Source organism: Eutrema salsugineum, unplaced genomic scaffold (assembly GCF_000478725.1).
Source record: "Eutrema salsugineum unplaced genomic scaffold, Eutsalg1_0 scaffold_7, whole genome shotgun sequence".
NCBI lineage: Eukaryota > Viridiplantae > Streptophyta > Magnoliopsida > Brassicales > Brassicaceae > Eutrema > Eutrema salsugineum.
Genome location: NW_006256486.1, coordinates 1,663,873 through 1,688,550, shown reverse-complemented (window position 1 = coordinate 1,688,550; position 24,678 = coordinate 1,663,873). Strand labels below are relative to the sequence as shown.

The following is a 24,678-nucleotide window of genomic DNA, read 5'->3' as shown; positions in this document are numbered from 1 at the left end:
GACTATATGGTATATATAGTTATTGTTAAAGAGCTTCATTCATATTGGTATATACTCATGGTTGTGTAGTCATGGTTATGGAGCTGTTGTAATATTGGCATTCTCACATGTAATACAGTTTTATGATTAAGTGGACAACACTATTGATTTAGTATATACGATTGTTTAGAAGTACATGGTAGCGACTATATGGTTGCATTGTCAAGAATTGTCTTTCATTTTGCCTATGTCGGAGTTCTAGCTATAATGGACTTGGTCACCATGGGTAATACATCAAGGACATGGTTACGATAGACAAGATATCATGGATATGGTTACCATGGAATAGATATCATGTACACAGCTTGAATATCACGATCTCACCTAGCTCGTACTCGTCTGACTTCACAAATCCTTCGCCGACAGTTTCGGAGCAAGGTCAGCTTTGTCGATGGATTCGTGACGGCGAAAAGATCTTTTTCGAGGATCAGTGAGCTTCCACGAGATCCATCTCCAGTGAGAGATAAGAGAGTAATAGAGAAGAGGAGATCTGAGGGAGAGCGAGAGAAGAAGAGAAGAGGAGAACTGAGAGAGAGCAGAAATCTAAGAGCGAGAGATATAATCACTATATGGAAAGAGAGCAAATATCTAAGAGCGAGAGATATGGTCACCAGATTGACAGATCTGAGAAAGAGAGGGAGAAAAAGAGAGAGAGAGAAAGACTAAGCTCAGAGAGAGCTTAAGACGAAGAAGGAGATACAGAGAGAATGAAAGAGATGTGTTTAGCCTTTTAATTACTAAATCGTCTTCAAATTCGGTTAACTAATTTTATTCAAACCAGTTGCTGATAATTAAATTGGAAGGAAAGGACTGAAATGAGTTTTCACGTCTATAAACTATAACAAAGTGCTGTCTTATTTGAAAGTGCTAAAATCTGTAATTAAAAACTCAAAAAGAGTTATAAGGGAAAGCAGCTAATCCCTACCTCAACTAACACATATGGTACCATTTCATACCCAAACTTTCACACTGTGCCGAAACATACCTCAACTGTTAAAAAATGGTCATTTCGTACTCAAACTCATGTCTTTTTGGCAAAAAACTACATTGACCTGGAAGCCGTTAGTCAAACCCGTTATTCCGTTAACGGAGATGACTCATTTGCCAAGGTGGATCTGCGTCAGTTACAGCTATTAAACGTCGTCGTTTTGAATAATACTAAAAAAAAAGAATTTCCACTCTCTAGGAATTGAACCCTGAACCCATTGCTCATAAACCAAGTGCTGAAACCAGTAGACCAAAGGAATTTATCGATAATCTACTGCATGCTTAAACATATAAACAATTGTAATGCCCAATGGTTTAATTAAAAAAAAACTGATGACGTCGTTTTGTCGACATTCTGTCTTCTTCTGTTCGTGATTAAACAAACCCAGAAAAAAATGCATCATTTACATTTGAAAAAAAAAAAAGACAAACCCAGAAAAACATTTGTGACTTTGTGAAAGATATTGAGAAAAGGGGTTACACGATTTGCCAATAGTGTGGTGAATGTAGAGAAAAATTGATTGATTTCAAATAAACTAAAGGAAAATCTGAGATTTGTGTACTCAATTTCCCCTTAAACATTGTACTCAATTTCCCTAAAAAAAACTGAAGGAATTCGCTGAGGAAATCTTTTGATTCGATGAAGTAGCCATTATCTTGTGATTTCTTCAACCACCAAAACCCTAGTTTTTTTCCAATTTTCTGTCTAAAGTCTGAACTCACGAATCTCACGAAGAAGGAGAAGACTGATGTCTTTTTTTTTCAATCACAAATGTCGACAAAACGACGTCGTGAGTTTTTTTTAATTAAACCATTGGGCATTACAATTGTTTATATTGTTTAAGTATGCAGAAGATTATCGATAAATACTTTGGTCTACTGGTTTCAGCACTCGGTTTATTAGCAATGGGTTCAGGGTTCAATTCCTAGTGGGTGGAATTTTTTTTCTCAGTATTATTCAAAACGACGACGTTTAACAATTGTAGCTGACGCAGAATCCACCGTGGCAAATATAGTCATCTCCGTTAATGAAGTAACGGGTTTGACTAACGGCATCTGGGTCAATGTAGTTTTTCGCTAAAAAATATGGGTTTGGGTACGAAATGGCCATTTTTTAACAGTTAAGGTATGTTTCGGTACAATATGAAAGTTCGGATATGAAATGGTACTATGTGTGTCAGTTGAGGTAGGGATTAGCCGCTTAGAGTGTAAACGTCTCTTATATAAAACCCAAATGGAAAATAATGAAACCGATGTCAAAAAAAAAAAAAATGAAACCGAGGAAGAGAAGATAATTGATCACATCAACCCGGTTTAGTGAAGAATAATTATGACCGTACCAACGGTATTTTTTTCCAGAGTAGTAAAGCAGTAACGGTGAGAAAAGCAAGCTCTTTTTGGAAGATCCCTCAAACCACAACTGGAGTCGTTTTTTTTGGAATCCCTCAAACCACAACTAGACCGCTTAGATGTGAAAGACAAACATAAAAGTCATTTTTTTTGTTTAGTCTCTACGAAATCCACTGTATAATCTCATTTCCATTAGAGAGACAGATAGTTTGGCTTTTAAATAGATTATCAGATGTGAAAGACAAAAGTACATTTGAAGAAATTACTAAACCAATTAATATTAATTAATTTAAAATCTATAAAAATGAAAACGAAAGTGAAAAGAGAGAAATTGAGCAATTTCTCTTCGAAAAATTAACTTAAAGAAAAACTAATACTTTTATCTAAATATATTTTATTATATTGATAGACCAGGTCCTGGTGGATCAAATTTCTGGAAGTATAGTAACAATAAGTGTAAAAGAGAGCTAAACTGACTAGGACAAGTAAAATTTTCAAGTTTACTCAAACCAGGCGCAATTTATGACAATTGTTTTTTAAACCATCTCCCTATCGCATGTGTCACACAGACGGTCTAAAGTGTATATTGAATTCTAGTTATGAAAAAACAATTTGTCATTTACCAAAATTAACCATTATTAATTTAGTCATGCTGTCTTCTTATCTCTTTTAACACTTTTTCATTGCGATTCATCTGCTGATTCTCACTGAAGAATACCATTAATGTAGCTGGTTTGGCTAGAGCACTTGTATATCAGTCTCTAGACAAATATTAAAAAGTAAAACTAATTTTGTTTTTGCCTTAAATCGATTTGATTATATTTGAGATATATAGATATATATTTGAGATATATAGATATATATTTGAGATATATAGATATATATTTGAGATATATAGATATATATTTGAGATATATAGATATATATTTGAGATATATAGATATATATATATATAGGAGGAAAAAAGGATATATATATATATAGTTTGTTTTGTTTTTCTTTTGACTTCAATTTCTATTTTTTTGTTTGTTTGGTTATCTGTACGTTTCGGTGAGACAACTTGAGCCATTGTTAGCACCAAAGTAATTAGACTTTAAAAGATATACACAGAGATATGTATGAAATGAATGCTTTTTTGAACTGAACCATAGTATCCTCCCATAATTCGTTGGTCTTTTGATTGTGCATTTTAAAGTTTGTTTCTGATAAAAAAAAAATATATTAAAATTTTACAATAGACCATTCTATGTGCCAGTTTTATGCATTAATAAGGTTTCTTGATTATTTTAATTTTGGAAAGTAACCTTTCAAGTTACTAAAAATAAGTAGTTACATTGGAATAGATAATCTATCTATCTATGATAGGTTCTATAAAACAAACGAAGACTAGCATAAAAGTTGTTTTGAGTTAAATCTCTCTGAAATCCACTGTATAATGCTCATTTCCATGTAATCGCCGTTAGAGAGACAGGAAGGTTTTGTCAACTTTTGAAGGTAACCTTTCAAGTTACAAAAAATAAGTAATTACATTGGAATAGGTAATCGATCTATGATAGCTTCTAAAAAGCAAACAAAGACAATCATAAAAGTTGATTTTTGTTAAACTTTCCGAAATCCACTGTATAATCCTCATTTGCATTTAACAGCTATTAGAGAGACAGAAAGTACATTTAAACTATTAACCAACTTATATTAATTATTAAAGTGCAAAGAGAGAAAATAAGCAATTTCTACTCAAAAAATTAATTAACTTAAAGAAAAAGAAATACTTTAATCTTAAATACATTAATAATCTTGATCGATCAGATCATGACGGATCAAATTTCTGGAAGTATAAGTGTAAAAGAAAGCTGAGATGTTGAGTACGACAAGTAAAAATTTCATCTTTAAATTCTTGAATCATCTTATACTCTTTCAAGACCAAATTTGATGATATCATCTTAGTATGTGCATATCTACAAGTATGAAGTATCTACATATATAAATGTAAAGCGTTATAAAAAAAGGGCTACGTCCGCAAGAAGATCAGGATAAGAGATTATCATCATTCTCCAAAGCACAAACTTTGAATGTTGTGAGGTACTCTTTGCGCTATATATTTTTGATACAAATCTGTGTGCTATTTCTGGTGCTTCCTAAGTCCATACAAAGGAGACAGAGATAGAGCGCAAAGAGCGTAGAGTTGATCGATAGAGATGAAAAAAAATTTGATTTTGAATTTAATCACTTTTTGAAAGTCTTTGATGAGAAAATATTTTTGATTTCTCTTTGTTCGCTGGATCTTTTGATAGTGCAATTTAAAGTATTTCTCTAATAAATAAATAAAATTATATTGAATTCTCATTTATAGACCCATTCTATATATATATATATATATGTCAGTTTTTATATTAATAAGGTTTCTTGATTATTTTAACTTTTGAAAAGTAACCTTTAAAGTTACTAAAAATAAGTAATTGCATTGGAATAGATAATCTATCTATGATAGGTTCTATAAAGCAACTTGTTTTCTTCTCAAATGAGCTCAATACATTTTGGTAGAATTAAAATTATCTTTTCGTGCGTTTGAATTTTCCACTCTTGTCTTTAGTGTTTTCAACTTTCATCTAGGGTTTCCAGCTCTCTATATAAAGACACTCGATTTTGCATTCATTTACCCCGAAGATTTTCTTCTACTTTTGCATTTTTACTCACAAGACTTTCTTCTTCTTCTTTATAAAAACACTCCATCTTTTTTTTGCTAAAAAAAAAGACACTCAGATCTTTGTTGGTTTTGATGGCACCTCGACCTCCCACCGCTGCAGCCATAAAATGGTAAACTAAGATCTTTGTTTTCTGTTTCACTTTTAATTATATTCTTAATTAAGTCTCACTTTGGTTTACATTTGTTTTTAGGCACGAAGACGTTTACACTGCACTCCATGCAATGATGATGAACTCTATCTTGATTGTCTTAGTCTTTGTTCAAATAGCGGCTGGAAGAAACGACAATCCAATGGTGGTGGCTCCATCACCAACCAGCTCTGAAGTAAAACCTGCCAAGTCTCTCTTTTGGTTTGGTATAATTTTTCTTTCCTACCTTTTTCTTAAGGGCTTTCAGATATCAATGCCTTTTAGTTGGTTTTCTTTAAAGAAATTACTTGATGAAATTGCTCTTGTGGCTGGGGCTTCTTCAATCGCTGTACCTCTGTGGACGGTAACTTCGTCGTTCACTCTCTTCGTTGCTCTACCAGCCATAATTATCATGATTGTGGGGAAGTGCTTTTTTGATTTGGGTATAGACACACTTGAATATTTCTACATCAAGTGTCTCCAAGTTAACAAATATTGGGATAACTGTCGTCATTTTTTTATATGTGGTTTTAAAAAACTAAGAGCTATAGGCTCCCCTCTTAATTCTGCTCCACGTCAAACTCTTCTTGAAGCTCTTACCAAAAAGAAAGAGAAATATGCTGATTGGGAAACAAAAATCAGAGCTTCAAGAAAACGAGCTCAAAACGCCAAAAAAGCCATCAAAGAAGCCAATCTTAGTGCTGAAACTCACCAAATGGATTTGGACCTAGCTTTACTTAACAACTCCATTCGTCCTGCTACACCTGTGGGTTTAATGGACCCGGTTGAAAATTTAGCTGTCCCAAATCTCTGCAATCAAGTGTGAAATCGTTTGTTGTAATATTGTTATTAGCCCCCATTTCCTTTTTATCTTCTGTTTTATCTTAGCTTATTATTTTCTTGAGCAATTTTTATGTTTTAGTTTTCATGAGTTTTTCTTTTATTTGTAATGGGGTTTCATTTAATGAAATTATGTATTGTTTAAAATTAGCAATTTCCATTATCACTAGACATTATCGCTAAAAGCTAATAAACTTGTCATGCAAGTAAACAGCAAAATCTGTCATTATCTATTCTCGATAACTATACAAAACCAATGAAATCCATCAATTCAACAGAAAGCAATAACCACATGACAAAGATGTGCAACTATCAGCAGCAATGCAGAAAATAAATAAGAATTAACGACTGAGATGGCAGTGGAGCTCATCTGACTAATGGGCGTTAAGCTCTCAAAGATTCTTTTGTTCTTGTGGGATGCAGCAAACATTCGATCAAGTTCATCTAGATTCGGCACCGATTTTGATGAGGAAATAAAAGAATGCGATGGTTTGCTTTTTGAAGACAGACATCGTGGAAATTCTCATGACCGGCCATGAAAATGATGATAAAGTTTTATAGAAAAGTAAGACTCCTCTTTCTCTAATTTTCTTCTGTTTTTAATCTGTCTACTTGTTATTGCAGGTGGAAGAATTGCTCGAAGTGCATATGATCTTATCTTCTTATGATCTCATCGAGCGATTCTCACTCAATCTACAATTAGAGGTTCTATTTATATTATATAAATAACACTCATAATCCTTACCATTTCTTTTCTTCTTCTGAAGTTGGTTACTTTACATCACATCGTTTGCTATATTCTGATTCTTAGTATTACGTGAATTCTCTTTTTTTTTTATTGCTAGTTGATTTGATTGAAAAAGAAAAGATGTTTTGCGGAGCCTTCAAACCCAAGTTCTACAAGAAATGGTTAGCTTTCTTTAATCTTTGTTCATTCTGATTCAAATGAGTTTTTGTTCTGTTCTGTGTTCCTCTTCTAAGATTCTTTGTTCTTGTGGGATGCAGCAAACATTCAATCAAGTTCATCAAGATTCGGCTCGATATTATGAGGAAAAAGAAGAATGCGATGGTTTACTTTTTGAAGACAGATATCGTGGAGATTCTCAAGACCAGCCATGACAATGATGATAAAGCTTATAAAAAAGTAAAACTCCTCTTTAACTTATTTAATCTTCCTCTGTATTAATATTCCTCTGTTTCTTAATCTGTAAAACTTGTTATTGCAGGTCGAAGAATTACTCGAAGAGCTTAGGATATTATCTTCTTATGATCTCATCGAGCGATTCTGCGACTGTATTTCCTCCAATATCTCGTTAATGCTGAAACAAAGGTATTTTCACTATAATCTCTTGATCTTACTCTACAAAGGTCCCGGCTTTATACATATATTTTTTTTTCAGTGAATGTCCTGAAGAATGCAGAGAAGCTGTTTCATCTCTGATATATACAGCTTTGTTTCGCAATGTTCCTGAACTGAAAGATCTTAGAGCTTTGTTTACGCGTAAATATGGAAATTCCATTGAATCGTCTGTAAATCAAGAGGTTACTTTGATTTGTTAATACTACTATATTTAAATCTCTGACATTGTTCTTGGTAATTAGATCCATGTTGACAAATCTTAATTTGTGTTTAAATATACCAAACCTGCAGCTTGTTGAGATACTTGTATGGCAAAAACTTTCACGGGGAGTTAGGTTTCAAACATTGGAAGAGATTGCTCAAGAATCTAAGATCAGATGGGATCCTATGTCTCTGCAACTGAAGCAACTCAAACAGATTTCAGGTTTGCAAGTAAATATTTCCTTGACTTGAAATTAGATAACATCTTGGAGATTTTGTGTCTAAGTTACTGTCTGAAACTTTTGTAGGGTGAGCGGCAGGAGACATTAAATCGAGACAGGATCTCATGATGATCCGAACATAGATCACAGCGAGGATGAATCGGTTCTTTGATGGAGTTGGAGAAGAGATTCATTGTCCAAAGGCAGCTTGAGTTCCAATTCAAGGTCGAGCTCGAGTTTAAGAAGAGGAGAATCTATGATGAAAAAGGGCAAGAGTTGAAAAAAAAAAAAAAGAGAACAAAAAGAGTATGATCAAGAAAACTCAAAGTTACGTGGACCACAAGGCAATACTAGTCTCACAAGCACAAGCAATAGCGAAGCTTCCTCAACAAGAAATAACAAGAGAAAACGTCGTCGGGTCAAGGATCGTCGTCTGCAGCTTTTCGTTGGATATAAGAGTATCCTAATTAGTAATTAGGATTTCTCTTCGTAATTAAGTTTATATTGATGAATTACATTTCGTGAAACATGTAATTTATCTTTATTAGTTTGAAATTAGTACTCTACTGGTTGAATCTTGGGTGATTGGTCTCTTGTTATTATAACAATATAGATTTTGATTGTTTTTAATTTTTGAAGACAAACGTACAGTAATAGTCTTTGAGTTAGTAAATATTTTTTGATCAATTTTCAAAACTTTATAATTTGAAAATATTAAGGATAACGCTTTTATTCTTTTGCTTGACAAGTAGAGAAGGTTCTTGGAAATTTTGTTATAGGCTCACAGCTTAAGTGCTTGTGAACTAAGTAGTTCTGCATAATTAATTGAACTTGCTCTCTAAGTTTAAGATTTTATAATAGAAAATTAAGCTTTATATTATAAATAAAGACCGTATTGAAAGGATCTCAAGAAAAGTCTTCTTCTTTTGGATTTACATAGTTTTTTCCCCTCTCTCTCTCTCTCTCCATAAGAAACTTTTTGGTTCGTTTCTTTGCTTCATAGCTTTTGCTATATTCTGATTCTGAGTATTACTTCAACTCCATTCACTAAAACACCTGTTGATTCTCCTTGATTTTTATATAAACGTAAATCTTTTTTGCCTTCTTCTGCCTCAAGAATAAAAAATGAAATTGTTTCTTAGGTGCTTCAAACCCAAGTTCTACAAGAAAAGGTTAGCTTTCTTTATTCTTTTGTCAAATGAGTTTGAAGTTTTAAATTTTTTTCTGAGTTGAATCCTTGTGTTAAATCCTTTGTTCGTGATGAGATGCAGCAAATCTACAACCAGTTATATGAAGATTCGGCTTGACACAGTGAGGAAAAAACGGATTGCAATGGTTAAGTTTTTGAAAATGGACATTGTGGATTTTCTCAATAATGGTCATGATTATAATGCTTATACAAGAGTAAGACTCGCTTTTCTTTCTCTCATTTTAATTCTAGGCGTCCTCTGTTACTAAGGAAGGCTTTTTCAATCTGTCAACGACTTGTTATCTCAGGCAGAAGTATTACTCGAAGAGCTTAGAATTATATCTTGTTATGATATCATCGAGCGATTCTGCGATTGTATCTCGCAAAATCTCTCACTAATGCTAAAGAAAAGGTTCATAAACTTTCCCTTTAATCTACAGATTTTACTCCAAAATGTCTCAAATTTTATTGACTTATATATGTTTTTCTTGTGTTTCCTTTATTTTAGAGAATGCCCTGAAGAATGCAGAGAAGCTGTTTCCACTTTGATATACGCAGCAGCATGGGTTCCTGACGTTCCAGAACTTAAGGAACTTAGATCCGTGTTTATGCATAGATTTGGAAATTTCATTGCTTCTTCTGTGAACCATGAGGTTGGTTTTATTGAACTTATTTTTTCTAATAACTTGCCACATTTTCTTGCACTGACAATATCATATCTTGTCTGTCTTGAAAATTTGCAGCTCGTTGAGAAAACAGAATTGCGAAGAAGACCTTCACAGGAACTCAAGATTCAGACAGTGCAAGAGGTTGCTAAAGAGTTCTCCATCAATTGGGATCCTACAGCTCTCAAACTGATGTTGCTTAGACAAAATTCAACTCTGCAAGTAAAATATTCAAAATTTGACGTGAGAATAAAATAAAAAACATCATGAATCTTTCAGATTTTGTGTTCTAATGTCTGAAAAATGTGTAGATTGAGGACAAGATCGAGGCAGAAGCTGATGATACGAAGATTGAAAGAATTGTAGATGAACAAAGTGAGGATGGATCGGTTCTTTCACAGAGTTGGAGAAGAGATTCATTGTCCAAAAGCAGTTTGAGTTCCACGTCCAGCTCGAGTTTTAGTTCTCAAAGAAGAGAATCTGAGGAGAAGACGAATAAGGTTTTGCCTTACGGTTTAATCTCTCCTCCATACACGAAATCAAGAGCTCGAAACGATGAAAAAGCTCAAGAGGAAAAAGGAGAGAAGGAAAAGAGTATTGATCAAGAAACGTCGAGGTTACTTAGGCCACAAGGCAATGATAAGGACGCTTCCTCAACAAGAGAGAACGAGAAAACGTTGTCGTTTCAAAGACCTAAGCTCTTGGAATATGATGAAGTGGTGGCTCGGCTTGCAACTCTGCGCCGGGGATAAGACAGAAACTAAATAAGTCTATATTTGTGTACTTGCTAATTAGATTTCATCAAAAATGTTATTATCCGTAACAGTTTCAAAATAGTCCACTAGTTGAATCTTTCCACAAAAATCAAGAATGTGGAGTGTAATAGTCCAATATAATATTGACAAAGAACGGATAAGTGCTCTCTTGTTGTAACAATATAGATGATTATTTATCTATTTGTGACAAAAGTATTGTATTTAATTTGCTATTTCGTGCAGAAAGTTATCGATTAGAATATTTGGAAGCATAAATTTTAGTTATACAAATTGTTTTCCAGCAAAAATAGTTATATAATTGTTTTAAAAATATTGTTTACAAATTACAACCGAAACGTTAACAAAAATAAAACTAAATTTGGTCTGTCAAATTTGTTATTTCTCGCTTCTTAATGTTGTTAAAATATTTATTTTCTGCATGGTTGTCAAAATATTTCAAAAGTTGAGTTCTTCCACTACACTCAATATTAAGGAGACTTGGAATTTTTTTTTTGGTCGTCTGTTTAGTTTTTTGTCTTTGGCTTAGGTTTGAGTGTTCCGAGTAGGCCTGAATTTTTCGGGAAGGGTAACCCGTCCCGTCCCGTACCCATCCCGAAATTCCCAAATTTTTCAGGAAAGAGAAATTATAATTTCCCATTCGGGATTGAAAATAATATTTGAATGGGTAAGGGAAAGGATAGGAACGGGAATGGGATTACCCAAACTTCCTGTTGGATAATTATATAAAGTAAAATTTTAGAGATTTCGGTTATTTGAAATTTTTTTTATAATAAATAATAATTTTTCCAATTTATTAACAAATAATAATTTTTTTTTAAAAACAAAAATTGATTTTAATCTAATTATCTGAATTATCCGAAATTTTTTCCGTCTCTTTCCTGTTCTTTTCCCGATTATATTTTATTTTGGAATTGTATGGGAAGTATGTTTTGATTCCCGAATTTCTCGTTCCCGTCCCATACCCGTAAATTCTCCTCCCGTTATTTTATGGGAATAATTTGGGTAGTATATTTAGATTCCCAAAATTCCCATTCCCATCCCTATCCGTCAATTCCCGTTCCAATTCCCGAAAAATTCAGGCTTAGTTCCGAGTGGGAAAAAAAAAAACCAAAAAAGAAGAAGAAATTGGCGACAAAAGAAAAGAGAAAACAAAATTCAAAAGAAAGAAAAACGTTATATTCGTTCGTCACCTTTTTAACTTTGTCCACGTCATTACCTTGAGTAGCCCAACAAAAAATGGAAACTCTGAGCACAAAATAGAAAAGAAAAAGCGGAAATTGCCTTTTTCTAACAAGTGGAACGACGTCGGATCTACTGGAGAACCAATCCCTTCTCTTCTCTCAATTATTCTCACAAAGCTTTTTTTCAAAAAAAAAAAGACTTAACTCGAAAGCTTCCGAGTTTCAACTCTCTCCGATCGATCTGAGCTTGAGTTGCAGAGAGGAAGAAGAAGAAGATGGGTTGTGCTCAATCCAAGATCGAGAACGAAGAAGCCGTCACTCGTTGCAAAGAGCGAAAACAGTTCATGAAAGATGCCGTCTCCAATCGTAACGCTTTCGCCGCCGCACACTCAGCTTACGCCATGGCTCTTAAAAACACCGGAGCTGCTCTCTCCGATTACTCTCACGGCGAATTTCTAGTATCCGGTCACTCTTCTTCATCCGCCGCCGCAATCGCTTCTTCTTCCTCAGTTCCCACCGGCGTATCTCCTCAATCCCCTTCTTCCGCCGCCGCAATTTCTAATTCCGCCGCTTCTTCTTCCTCCGCATCCGCCGCGATTCCTCAGCCTATGCCCGATACTCTCCCACCACCTCCCCCTCCTCCACCGCTTCCTCTCCAGCGAGCTGCTACCATGCCGGAGATGAACGGTAGATCCGGTGGTCCGTCTGGGAAAGGACTCAACGGGACAATAATTGAGGAAGACGGAACCCTAGACGATGACGATGACTCCGAATTGGAGAATCATGACCGTTTGGTTAGGAAATCGAAAAGCCGTGGAGGCAGCAGTAGAGGTAGGACGATGATTGAGGATCACCAGGAAGCGCCGCCTCCTCCTCCGCCGCAATCCATGACGGCGAATTCAAGGCCGATTCCGCCGCCACGTCAGCACCACCATCAACAACAGCAACAACAGGAACCTTTCTTCGATTATTTCTTCCCCAATGTTGACAACATGCCTGGAACCACTTTAGAGGACACTCCTCCTCCTCCTCCACAGCCACAACCACAGGCTAAACCTGCGCCTCCTCAACCAGCTTCACCATCCACAGAGGAAGACGAAGAAGAGGAGGAGGATGAGGAGGAGGAAGAAGAGGAGACGGTGGTTGAACGGAAACAGCCGGTGGAGGAAAGGCCGAAGAGAGTGGAGGAAGCGAGTGTGGAGTTGGATAAAGCTGCTAATTTTAGAGGGATGAAGAAGAGCAAAGGGATGGCCATCGCCGGAGAGAGGAGAGGAGGGAGACAAGTAACGACTAATCTAGCGAATGTATTCAATGAGCTTGATGATAGTTTCTTGAAAGCTTCTGAAAGTGCTCATGAGGTTTCCAAGATGCTTGAAGCTACTAGGCTCCATTACCACTCTAATTTTGCAGATAACCGAGGTAATTGATTCGATCACTTTGTTGGAACAAGATGATCTTTTACATATATAGATTAGCTCAACTTTGACGAAGTGATTGTATTGTTGTGACAGGCCATATTGATCACTCTGCTAGAGTGATGCGTGTAATTACATGGAATAGATCGTTTAGAGGATTACCAAATGCTGATGTTAGTAAGGATGATTTCGATAACGAAGAAAACGAAACTCATGCTACTGTTCTTGATAAATTGCTTGCATGGGAAAAGAAGCTCTACGACGAAGTCAAGGTAACCATATCAAACTTGTGCTTTTCCGTGTTTATTTACCTTTTTGAGGAGGGTTTCTTGCAGCCATGTTTAGTCTTTTCTGGTAATCTTCTCGTCTGATAAAAGTCTCTATCTTTGTGGACTTGATATTTGTCTCATTGATTGTTTTTGGTAGTTTGTGTGTATTAGCAAAAATAATGTCTGTTCTATTGGAGGAAGTCTTATTTTGGAATAAAATTTTGTTGGATTTTAGGCCGGTGAACTCATGAAAATCGAGTACCAGAAAAAGGTTGCTCATTTAAATCGGGTAAAGAAGCGAGGTGGCCACTCGGATTCATTAGAGAGAGCCAAAGCAGCAGTTAGTCAGTTGCATACAAGGTACATAGTTGACATGCAATCCATGGACTCCACAGTTTCAGAGATCAATCGTCTTCGGGATGAACAACTATACGTAAAGCTCGTTCACCTCGTCGAGGCGTAAGTTTTAGTTGCTGGTAGATATGCTTTTTGATGATGTTTTTAGACAGTATGGTTTTGAGTATTTTTTTTCTTATGGAAAACTGTGTTGCAGGATGGCGAAGATGTGGGAGATGATGCAAATGCATCATCAAAGACAAGCCGAGATCTCAAAGGTTTTGAAATCACTAGACGTTTCTCAAGCGGTGAAAGAAACAAACGACCATCATCACGAACGCACAATCCAGCTCTTGGCCGTGGTTCAAGAATGGCACACACAGTTTTGCAGGATGATTGATCATCAGAAAGCATACATAAAATCACTAGGCGGATGGCTAAAGCTAAATCTCATCCCTATCGAAAGCACACTCAAGGAGAAAGTATCTTCACCTCCTCGAGTTCCAAATCCCGCAATCCAAAAGCTCCTCCACATTTGGTACGACCGTTTAGACAAGATCCCTGACGAAATGGCGAGAACCGCAATAATCAACTTCGCTGCGGTTATAAGCACGATAATGCAGCAGCAAGAAGAAGAGATTAAACTCAGAGACAGATGTGAAGAGACAAGAAAAGAATTGGGAAGAAAAATCAGACAGTTTGAGGATTGGTACTACAAATACATGCAGAAGAGAGGACCGGAGGATATGAATCCGGATGGGTCAGAAGCAGATAACGATCATAAAGACGAGGTCGTTGTGAGGCAATTCAATGTAGAACAAATTAAAAAGAGGTTGGAAGAAGAAGAAGAAGCTTACCAAAGACAAAGCCAACAAGTTAGAGAGAAGTCTCTGGCTAGTCTGCGAACTCGCCTTCCCGAGCTTTTTCAGGCAATGTCTGAGGTTGCGTATTCATGTTCGGATATGTATAGAGCGGTTGTGTATGTGACTCAGCGGCAAAGCCAAAGCGAACGGCATCAGAAACCTAGCCAGGGACAAAGTTCGTAAGAACTCATGTAAGAACAGAGTAATGTTTTCTTTTTCTTTGGTCTTAATTTTTAAGCACACACAAATACAACGTATAGCTAAATCTTTATCATTGCTTTCTTATATTAAGTTTTGGGTTACATAAGGTTTGTTACATTTGAGTTATATAGTGTTGATTTTTAAGGAATTGTTCTTAGTAATAAAATAGTTTTGTTATGAGATACTGTTGTAATTGATCATTTGTATAGTGATTTGTAAATGACTTGTAATTTGTCAAATCCATTTTGACCGCCACGGTAAAAAATAGTTACCGTTTGATGTAAACCGGATTTAGGACGTCGGACCGGTTAAAGTCAAATATATGAAGTACTTGTACTAACAAAAATTTAATTATCAATGATTAACTCATTTAATAATAAAGTTTAATTATACATTCAACTAACAAAAATAAATAACATCACATATATATATCAAACTTTACCAAACATTTCCTCTCTCATAAGCATGGCCGGAGTCGGAGAAGAAGATCCTGAAGCAACTCCGTCGTCACCGGAATATAGGCCTTTACCATCGTCAAGTCAAGATCTATGCGACGCCGTTCTGATCTCACATCCTTCCACGAATACACGACGCTGTTTCATCATCTCTATATTTCTCATATCATTTGCCTCGATCCTCATCTACATCTTCTGGCCGTCAGATCCACGCATTAAGATCGAACGGGTCAGGATTTCCCACGTAAGCGTTCACCGCCGTCCGGTGCCGTCTATTGACATGACGATGCTCGTGACGCTCAAGATATCCAATGCTGACGTGTACTCTTTTGACTTCACGGCGCTTGACGTGGAGATTGACTACAGAGGGAAGACGTTAGGTCACGTGAGTTCGGACGGCGGACACGTGAGGGCTATGGGTTCGTCTTACCTGGAGGCAGAGACGGAGCTTGACGGCGTCACGGTGTTTGCTGACGTCATTCACCTGATTCACGATTTGGCTATGGGATCCGTCGAATTTGACACCGTTACGGAGACTAACGGAAAACTTGGCATTTTGTTCTTCCGTTTCCCTTTAAAGGTAAGCTACTTTAACTCGAGTTTTTTACGCAATAATTCGGTTTAGTAATTCCTCTCTACGACAATTAATTAATATAAGACTTTATACTGTCTTATTATTTTAGTTTGATTCTGTTTCTTTTAAATATTTTGATGATGATCAGGCAAAAGTAGCATGTGGGATTCAAGTAAATACAGTTAATCAAACAATTTCACGTCAAAGTTGTACAGTTGTCTAGTTCTAAGACTCAAGACTCAGGAGACATCATTTGGTATTTTTTTCAACCTTTTTAATTTAATTTCTAGTGTGCAACAAACAAGAGTCTAGAGTAAATCCAATAATCAAAATGTTTGTAGACGCTAAACAGATTTTTGAAATATATTGTTAACCAATGTAAACAAGAATTCCCAGAAAAAAGTATTTCTGGATACAAATCCTCTTTAATCTTGATATTGCGTTTAATCCAAAAAAACTCTGATTCATGTGTGTTTGGTTTCACTAAAACAATGTTTAAGAGCAAAAATGACACATCATATAAATATGTTATTTCAATGGCTTTTCTACCAGTCTAAGTGCTAGTGCTAAAAGTAACAATGATAAAGAAAATATTTGAAATCGTAGACAAGACTACTCCTCTTCTACGATTTATAATTAAAATAGGCCAAAAATTTGAACATTGATGTTCTCTGTTCACCTCATTTAAATATTTCGCTCATCTCTTCATCGCTATCGTCTTCATGTTCATTGCTCTTCACTTCCTTCTTCTTCTCCTCCATATCTGTCTTGATTCTCGATCTCTTGGGTGATTCCTCAACTGGCTGAAAGAAGAAATGAGAAGAAAGTTGTACTCATAGACCTGAAAAAATGCCATGAAAACCAAGGCCAAACAATAGTAGAAACTTACTGATGTATCAAAGAGCTCCTCCAAAAGGTCGTAGTTGATTAACCCACTAAGTCTCTGTAAGAGAAAGAGATCAAGAAACACAAACTCAAAAATGTGCTGATTTTGACAATGCGCAATGTTTCATAGATATGTTCTTGACAATGAACTTCCGGTATCAGGAGGGTTTTAATTGATGAATATAACTATGATACACATTTTTACCTTTTTCTCAAGCATTCTGCCAACAGCTTCCATAGCTGTGGCTGGGGGAGGCGCGTTCTTTGCTTCCTCAGCCCGCTTTTGTTGCTTTTCCTTATATCAAGAGAGAAAAATACAACAAGAGAACCATATTAGCTCATTAATGGACATCATACTTGATATTTACAAAAGCATGAACATTATTGCAAAGTTAGTCACCTTTCTAGATTTTGTCACAGCTGCTTTAGAAGCTTCGACAAGCTTTCTTGCATATTCTGGGCAATTAGCATTGTTCGCGTTTAAATCCTTCAGAGCTGCTTCCTTTGCTGCTTGCTCCTACCAAACAATATAAATATCTTATGTATGTAACAACAACTCAAAGAGTGAATCCAAGAAAAGATAAATGATTAATATAGCCTATCACCTCAAGATACTCTCTGTTTTGTAAATTCCAGGCAATCGTCTTCAACCGCGTTTCTTCCTCATTGAGAAGATTGTCATCCACCTGGGGAAACAGTGAAATATTATGACCAACGATAATATGTAAACAAGTGAAACTGTGGTAAGGGAAAAAGACCGAGACACCCATATTCAGAGTTTAAACATTCAGACTTAGCATCTATTACAACAACACAAGAAAGCAAAATCATTGCCCACCTCAGAATCATCAACATCAGAAAAGCTGCCTGATTCATCCGACGCTTCAGAATGTCCATCTTTTTCTCCTTGGCCTTTCTCTGGGACAATGCACACAAAGATTCTCAAACGATAGCAAGAAAAAAACAAAAAGTTTAATCTGATTAGACATGAAGTACACTCACCAGGACATTGTTTTTCCCTTTTGCTTACATTTAGTGGTTCATCGTGGTTTAAGCTACCAATTCCCCCCTCGTTTTCTTCTCTAGCTGCTTTTTCTATTCTCTCTTTCTCTGCTCGCTGGAAAGCAGGAGGATCCGACCCACCATCAAGTCCACCTGAAACTTTATCGAACTGGCGAAAATTTTGAAAAAGAAAAGCATCTGACTGTCAAATCTCGGAGCCATTTTGTCAAGGAATCGCAGTTACGTAAGCAGCAAGAAATGGAAAGAGAAAAAGTTAGGCATAAAATACGGAGACTTACAACATTGTAACAGCTCTCACATAATCCACAACGAAAAGGTTTACAATCCTTATGTATACAGTTCACTCCGTTGTCAGAATTTGGTGTCGAATTAAAAGTATTATTATGCAATTCCCTTTCTCTTTCAGTGAGCTCATCAACCTAGCCACGCATGTACACAACCATTGAAAAAGAATGAACATTAAAAACAACAAGTAGTATGCGGGCAAACAAATTGAGCGGAGAAGTACGCATTATTGTAACATATCCTGCAAATGAAATAACTCACATTTAAACTTGCAGCCTCGGTATTAGCAAACTCAATCAATCTTTTCGTTATTGTTGCTTCACACATATGTACAATTTTTCCCTGAAATATTTAGAAAACACATCAAATCTGCAGTAAAATTACTGAAACAAAGGGCACTGCTCAAAACACGACTATTTGAAACACCGTTGCTCTCATCTATAACAACAATATTCTCTAACAGCTAAATCATATTCTTACAATATCCGTCCTAGCGCACATGACACCATGAGAAAGGGCAGCTATGTAAATTGCTGCTCCACATACTCCACTTGGCTTCCGGCCGGTCTGCAAGCCAATAGATGGCCAACATTAACACAAGCCAATAATAATAAAAAAATAACTCTAAGACAAAGAACATGTAGGTTACAATCTTTTTAACAATAAAATAAAAGAGTCACACCTGCATCCAATCTCTCTTCATACTAGCTATAATGGCTGTAGCCGTTTTCACGACATTTTTTGCTTTATCCTGTGCACCTTTCAATAAGCCTGCAAATGTATGATGAAAAAAGAATTTGATATACCTGTTTGTAATTTGGCTGATGTTCACACCAAATAAAGAAAAAAGAATAGAATACACTAAAGTTCTGCATCAAGCCAATACAGAAAAGAATGGGAGCCAAAAGACGAGATACTTACTGTTTGTGAATCGAGGAATATAAAGTGAAGGATCAACAAGATTCTCATAGTTCTTGTTTTCCACAATGTACAGCAATTCACAGAGTTGCAAGTACACAGAACCTAACTCGTAACTAGACAAAAAATGAAACCAAAAACAGCAATACCCGCATTACTCGAAGTAGACTTAACAGGTAATTAGGCCATCAAAGAAAGATAAAAGTATGGGAATGAAAACAACTCATCTTACACGCTAACTCGAAGGTAGCTTGAAAAATCTATAAGAAGTAACGGAATTTTCTTTTCCCTTCAGATCAGAAAAAGTTTTGGTCAATATACGGTGAATAACACATCACTCATAACATAACTAAGCATTATATAGAAGGAGGGGAAACAAATACGCAAGACGATTGCTAAGAATCTAACCTGCAAGTTAAGTAGAGACAGGAAGACTGTACTAGTTCAGTTCTGCGCCCTTTAGTGAAGTTTTGCTCAGCTGCCATCTTCAGAAGATAAATGGAGTTAGAAGGTGAAAGAATCCTGAGAGATTAATATTCAGAAGATGTGTAAAAACTAAACATACTGTAAAGAATCGGACAGCCATGTTAACCACATCATCTCTCTCATCACCAATTCCCAATGCATCTTTCAAATTCATAAACTCATCTCTAGCTGCCAAAACAAAACAAAAAAAAAAATATGCAATGATTTTTCAAACAGTCACATGGCCTCAAGTTTGGCAGGAGATCCAAGGATGGAAAATACAGAATAAGAAGCTAAGCTAAAATATGACCCAAGGAATGTCTGCAAACTGGAAAATGTTAAGATCAAATCGAACATAAACGATAGCTGAAGACTAGATCATGTATAAGTTGCACTATTTAGGCCAACAGTTACAGAAAGTCATATACAAAAAAAGACATACCTATTCTAATTCTCCTTTCACGTGAGCTTGACTTTCCACTATGAACACTCGACACTATGTTACCCGAGGCTTGGCTCTGCAGGCACAGAAATAACGTGTATGCTTGAACAATTTTGGTCAAAGAAAACAAAAGGCACCAAATTGTCTGAAAGAGAGAGAGGATAAGACAGTATCTCTGAAAAGTTGCTAACAAAAGGCACCAAATGGGTCATACAAACCACTACAGAACATATTTGACAATAATAATAATCTCAAAATGCTCTCACATACACCCTTCTCTAATCTTGCATCCTATTTGATCACATCTCTTTATAAGCTTTGAATCAAGATTCTAAGTCTAAAGCAGAGGAGGCTTTGATGAGTATACCTGTCCAGCCGCATTCTTAATGAATGTAACATCTTCAGAAAAATAGAAATCCTCCAATACCCTCCCGCATAATTCACATGCCCTACAAAAAGCAAAGCTCATAACTCGGAGCCGAAAAAGAAACCACAAATCTGGAAGAAAAACGAAACACTTACAATCTACCACCCTCGCGCATTCCGTTAACATGCGAGGAACAATGGCTACACCACACCATGGCTCCGTCCCAACTTTAGCTTATAATAATACGGATCTAAAACTCAAGAGATTTTCAGAAACAACAGATTCCAGTGTTACTTGTGGAAGTGGGATTAGGGTTTAATGGTATATTCGTGTATCAAAAGAAAAACTCGCTGAATATTTTATACATACCGGTCCCCTAGTAGCTGTGACGGCGACAAGCGGCGGAAGAAGGCTAAGCTGAGAGATTTCCTCCGATTTCGTCACGAATCCTATACGCTGCGTTTCATTATTATCTTGGTTTATTATACGATGCGTTTCACTATTATCTCGGTTTATTATCACTTCGGTTTATTTTCTGATTTGTAATTTCGGTTTATTTCTGACTAGATTCCGATTGAACAACTGATAAAGTTAGGTTTAGGTACCGTGTGAGGTGAAATCAAGGGCGTAATTCAATCGGGGAGAGAGAGACGAGAATAATCGACAGAATCACGGAAGAACGAAAACAAAAGAAGGTCTTTGAGAAAAGGAAAAAACTATCTCAAGTTGACCATAAAAACCGGAACCCAATTTTACTGTTACTTTTCATCTTCTTTACTCATCCTTGAAGAATTAGGATTCTTTGTTTCAGAAACAGCTCCCGGTGGCACTGTCGTAATATCGTTTACCGTTATCAAATTTACATACTGGCCCACCAGGCCTTTTGTGGTATTTCAAAAATTGGGTCTAATAAGACTTTTAAAGCAGGCTTTGTATTTTAGTTGCTGGTTGGTACCAAATAAATTTTGTTTAACTTAGATAGACAATGATAAACGGAAATTGTCAAAATATTTAGATTTTAAATTGATAACCCATATTATGTTCTATATATTTAGTTTTTAAATTAATATCTGTTGTTTCTTAAAATTGGGACAGTATTTTAAGAAAATTATGAAACTATAATTCATAATACTATTTGTATTTAAGAAATTCGAAATTGATCTATATTTTCTACAAACATGATAATTTTCCAAATTAAAAACATATTATGAATTATAGTTTTATAGTTTTAGTTTTATTTTTCTATTTTGTAGTTTTATATTTTTTATTTACCTTTTTCTATTTTATTATAATCTATTTTTTAAAAAAAATATAGATTTTTCTTTTTAAAAATAAATATTAAATATTGAAAATTTTATATTATTGTATCGATATATGTCACATATATCGCGATTTGTCAACTCTTCTGACCGTCGAGAGATTTTAGGAAATTATAATTATTCTACATTTATTAAAAGATTCTCTTTTATATAATAAGATTTAGCAAATAGCATTATCTTAAAGCAAATGTAATACATCAAACAAATATGTTTGTTCCATAACTTTCTACCAATCTCTCTGCTAATGCTAAAAGTAACAATCATAAAGAAAATCAAAGCCACATTTAACCTCCAAAGTTAAAAATTATTTGACATATTCGACATTAATCAGGCCCAAAAAAGAAAACATCACCTGAAAACTCTAAAGGAATGGTTAGTGCAAGTGAATCCACCATCAATCATCAGATTATCTCCACTTACGTACCGCGATTCATCGCTCGCCAAAAACAAAACAGCGTTCGCCACGTCATCAACCGTCAATTCAACACCTTTCAAATTCGCGTTTGCAGCCGCGAAACTCCTGAAACCAGCAAACGCATCTTCCGTTCTCTCTTCCTCAGGCAAATGAGCCAGAGCGAGTTTTGTCGCAACCGCATAAGGCGAAACACAGTTCACACGTATCCCATGCTGTCCAAGCTCAGCTGCAACGCTCCTCGTCAAGCCTAGAATCGCATGCTTGGAACCAACATAAGCATGAGGACCAACACCTCCCAAAACACCTCCTACACTGCACAAAGACACTATAGAACCTTTCTTCTCAGGGATCATAACCCTAGCCGCGTGTTTCATCCCGAGGAAAGCTCCTTTCACGTTCACATCAAAGATCATCTCGAACTCACTCAAACTGTTGTTACGGATATCAGAGCATGGTGCTCCGCTTAGTCCTGCGTTGTTGATGAGTATGTCAAGCGTTCCGAATTTCTTGACTGCAAAGTCAACGGCTTTGCTAATGTCGTCTTCTACTCTGACATCACCATGGATGAAACAAGCTTCTGCCTCCTCCAAGGACTTAGTAGCAAGTAGGCTTTTACATACTTTGTCTCCGAGATCATCTTGCAAATCGACAATGCAGACTTTTGCTCCGTGCTTGTGGAATAGACGAACTATGCTCTCTCCTATCCCTGTGGCTCCTCCAGTTATTAATGCCACTTTACCTAACAGCCTGTTCAAAGCAAAGAAGGCAAGAGATCAAAAAGCAAGTAACTAATAGCACCATAGTGTTGAGATTGTAGATGTTCAAAGGGTCAAACTTTTAAGACTAGCGGAAGAAAAATCCCAAAAAAAATTAACTTTATTCCATATATTGATCTCACGCCACAAAACTACAATGGAGGACCACAAAATTGGTTAAAACAGAAACGTGCGAAGGAGGTAAGATGATGAGACAACAAATGGGCCATGAAAATTACTAATCTGAAAGTTGAGAGATTTGTAAACAAAGCTCTATAGAGCCAATGTTCATCACTAGTAAAAAGAAATTCGTAGATCGTCATCATAAAATTAAAGAGATTGAAATCGAGAATTGAAGATCATAAATATGTAGAGATTCGACATGAGAGAGATGTGGAATTAAAACTCACTCCATCAGAATCAGACAATACGAAATGACTAGATCTTAAGCCCACCAAAGACTAATGAAATGAAAATTCATGGTCAATCGTTGACATGAAAAAAATTGATCCCAGGGCACACAAAGTTCGGCATTCACAAAATGAACATCGAAAAAGTAAATTCAGTGGAGAAGATCAAAGAATATTCAGAGACTAGAAGCAGGGATTGAAAAAAGAAAAGAGCGAAAAGGTTATACCTTTGAGTAGGAAGAGAAGAAGATTCAGTGTTCGTTGACATAATAATATCTTCTCTTTTCTCCTTGATCTGAATCAGTTTTCTTCGGAGAAGACTCCTCTCCTCGATCGCGAAATCGACACAACTCTCTCGGGTAATGGATTTTAGCTGTCTGGGAATAGTAAAGGCAACATTAAAAACCCGCTCGCTATCTGGCATTGTCGGAAACCCGCTTCGCCATTGTCGGGTATGGGCCTTCAATTATTTTAAGCCCATTATAATTCGGCAATCCTTAATCCACTAATCCACTAATCACTACGACGAATCGCCTTTACTTTTTTTTGTAGTTTTAATTAACGCTCTACTAGTCTACTGATTAATGTGCTCACTTGCATGCTACAACTATTTAAAGCATCGAAGACAATCATTGATTAAAAATTTAAGTGAAGTTATTGCTTTATGTATTTTAATGGATTTGAAATTCCAAACCAAATCCAATGTCATTGATTCTATGATTCTAAAATTCATTTTCAAATCTAGTGTTATAACTTCCATGATTTTAAAACTAATTATTAAATCACGTGTTATTCAATCATACGAATTTACTTATGGATTTGATTTTAAAGAATATTTTATTAGATTTGGATGGATTTTCATGTTCAAAATATATAGACTCAAATTTGAAGTAAAACTTACAGCTTTACAAATACACGGATTATTTTTAAACTTTTAAATCAATTAAAATAGAAAAACGAATAACAAATGTTAAAAACTTAAAACCACAAATAAAACCGATCATGCCCTTAATTATAACAACTCCTACCATACCACAATTTTTCTTCTTGCTCTTTCCTGCCTATAGACATTAGTATAACTCATATTACGAAATTTTTGTGTTAGGAAATTTTAAATTGAATGTTAGCAAAAAACTTGAGTAAAATATAAATATTATGGATCAGTTTTTTCATTAGCGATTGGTTTTGAATTTAGAAGTTCAACGAACTTAATATTATATCAGAATCTAGTTTTATCATCTTGGCTTGTACATGATCTAAAATAAAATTTACGATCGGTAGAACAATCATACGTATTGAAATACCACATTAAAATTTTGATGAAACATAAATAATATATAGTTTTGATTGTTTCTTGATTTTGAATTGAAATCCAAAATTCAGTACTTTGAAAAATGTATAACGTGTCGTTATTCCTAACGAATTTCACCAATGCATTTAAAACAATATTTTCTATTCAAAGTGGCATATCATTTTTCTCTGTATTTAGAGCTAGCTTCTTGATATCAATGTTCAAAAAAAAAAAGAACTTCTTCGTATGATTAACCCTTTTACCAATCCATATTGGCATAACGTCTATATTGGATCAATTTGGGAGAAAACTTTGGTTTAGATTGGACCGATGTACACTAAAAATCCGA

General features: G+C 35.6%; 5 protein-coding genes and 1 pseudogene across 5 annotated transcripts; 4 read left to right on the top strand and 2 right to left on the bottom strand.

The window, feature by feature from the left end:
• The first annotated feature begins 6,916 nt into the window (after positions 1 to 6,916).
• On the top strand, positions 6,917 to 8,308 carry LOC18010440 (annotated as a pseudogene).
• Positions 8,309 to 8,940: 632 nt separating this feature from the next.
• LOC18010399 lies at positions 8,941 to 10,598 on the top strand. Its single transcript, XM_006392871.2, has 6 exons — positions 8,941 to 9,002; positions 9,102 to 9,234; positions 9,328 to 9,431; positions 9,528 to 9,672; positions 9,763 to 9,906; positions 9,996 to 10,598. Exons 1-6 carry the CDS (start codon positions 8,956 to 8,958, stop codon positions 10,434 to 10,436), a joined length of 1,014 nt encoding a protein of 337 aa, XP_006392933.1. The 5' UTR covers positions 8,941 to 8,955; the 3' UTR covers positions 10,437 to 10,598.
• A 1,184-nt stretch (positions 10,599 to 11,782) lies between these two features.
• On the top strand, positions 11,783 to 14,961 carry LOC18010398 (nitrate regulatory gene2 protein). The gene is made up of 4 exons (XM_006392870.2): positions 11,783 to 13,060; positions 13,153 to 13,328; positions 13,561 to 13,784; positions 13,879 to 14,961. The coding sequence occupies exons 1-4, from the start codon at positions 11,917 to 11,919 to the stop codon at positions 14,705 to 14,707; spliced, it is 2,373 nt and encodes a 790-aa protein (XP_006392932.1). The 5' UTR covers positions 11,783 to 11,916; the 3' UTR covers positions 14,708 to 14,961.
• A 217-nt stretch (positions 14,962 to 15,178) lies between these two features.
• LOC18011232 lies at positions 15,179 to 16,135 on the top strand. The gene is made up of 2 exons (XM_006392869.2): positions 15,179 to 15,760; positions 15,903 to 16,135. The coding sequence occupies exons 1-2, from the start codon at positions 15,191 to 15,193 to the stop codon at positions 15,975 to 15,977; spliced, it is 645 nt and encodes a 214-aa protein (XP_006392931.1). The 5' UTR covers positions 15,179 to 15,190; the 3' UTR covers positions 15,978 to 16,135.
• A 163-nt stretch (positions 16,136 to 16,298) lies between these two features.
• Positions 16,299 to 20,603, bottom strand: LOC18011196 (transcription factor IIIB 60 kDa subunit). Its single transcript, XM_006392868.2, has 19 exons — positions 20,509 to 20,603; positions 20,295 to 20,389; positions 20,140 to 20,221; positions 19,773 to 19,848; positions 19,431 to 19,519; positions 19,274 to 19,350; positions 19,098 to 19,154; positions 18,869 to 18,981; positions 18,630 to 18,718; positions 18,428 to 18,514; positions 18,209 to 18,289; positions 17,941 to 18,081; positions 17,642 to 17,810; positions 17,478 to 17,557; positions 17,245 to 17,325; positions 17,040 to 17,156; positions 16,845 to 16,934; positions 16,644 to 16,697; positions 16,299 to 16,557 (listed from the first exon to the last, which is right to left on the bottom strand). The coding sequence occupies exons 2-19, from the start codon at positions 20,351 to 20,353 to the stop codon at positions 16,435 to 16,437; spliced, it is 1,665 nt and encodes a 554-aa protein (XP_006392930.1). The 5' UTR covers positions 20,354 to 20,389; positions 20,509 to 20,603; the 3' UTR covers positions 16,299 to 16,434.
• Positions 20,604 to 21,631: 1,028 nt separating this feature from the next.
• Positions 21,632 to 23,405, bottom strand: LOC18011195 (xanthoxin dehydrogenase). Its single transcript, XM_006392867.2, has 2 exons — positions 23,266 to 23,405; positions 21,632 to 22,620 (listed from the first exon to the last, which is right to left on the bottom strand). The coding sequence occupies exons 1-2, from the start codon at positions 23,304 to 23,306 to the stop codon at positions 21,807 to 21,809; spliced, it is 855 nt and encodes a 284-aa protein (XP_006392929.2). The 5' UTR covers positions 23,307 to 23,405; the 3' UTR covers positions 21,632 to 21,806.
• Positions 23,406 to 24,678: the final 1,273 nt, after the last annotated feature.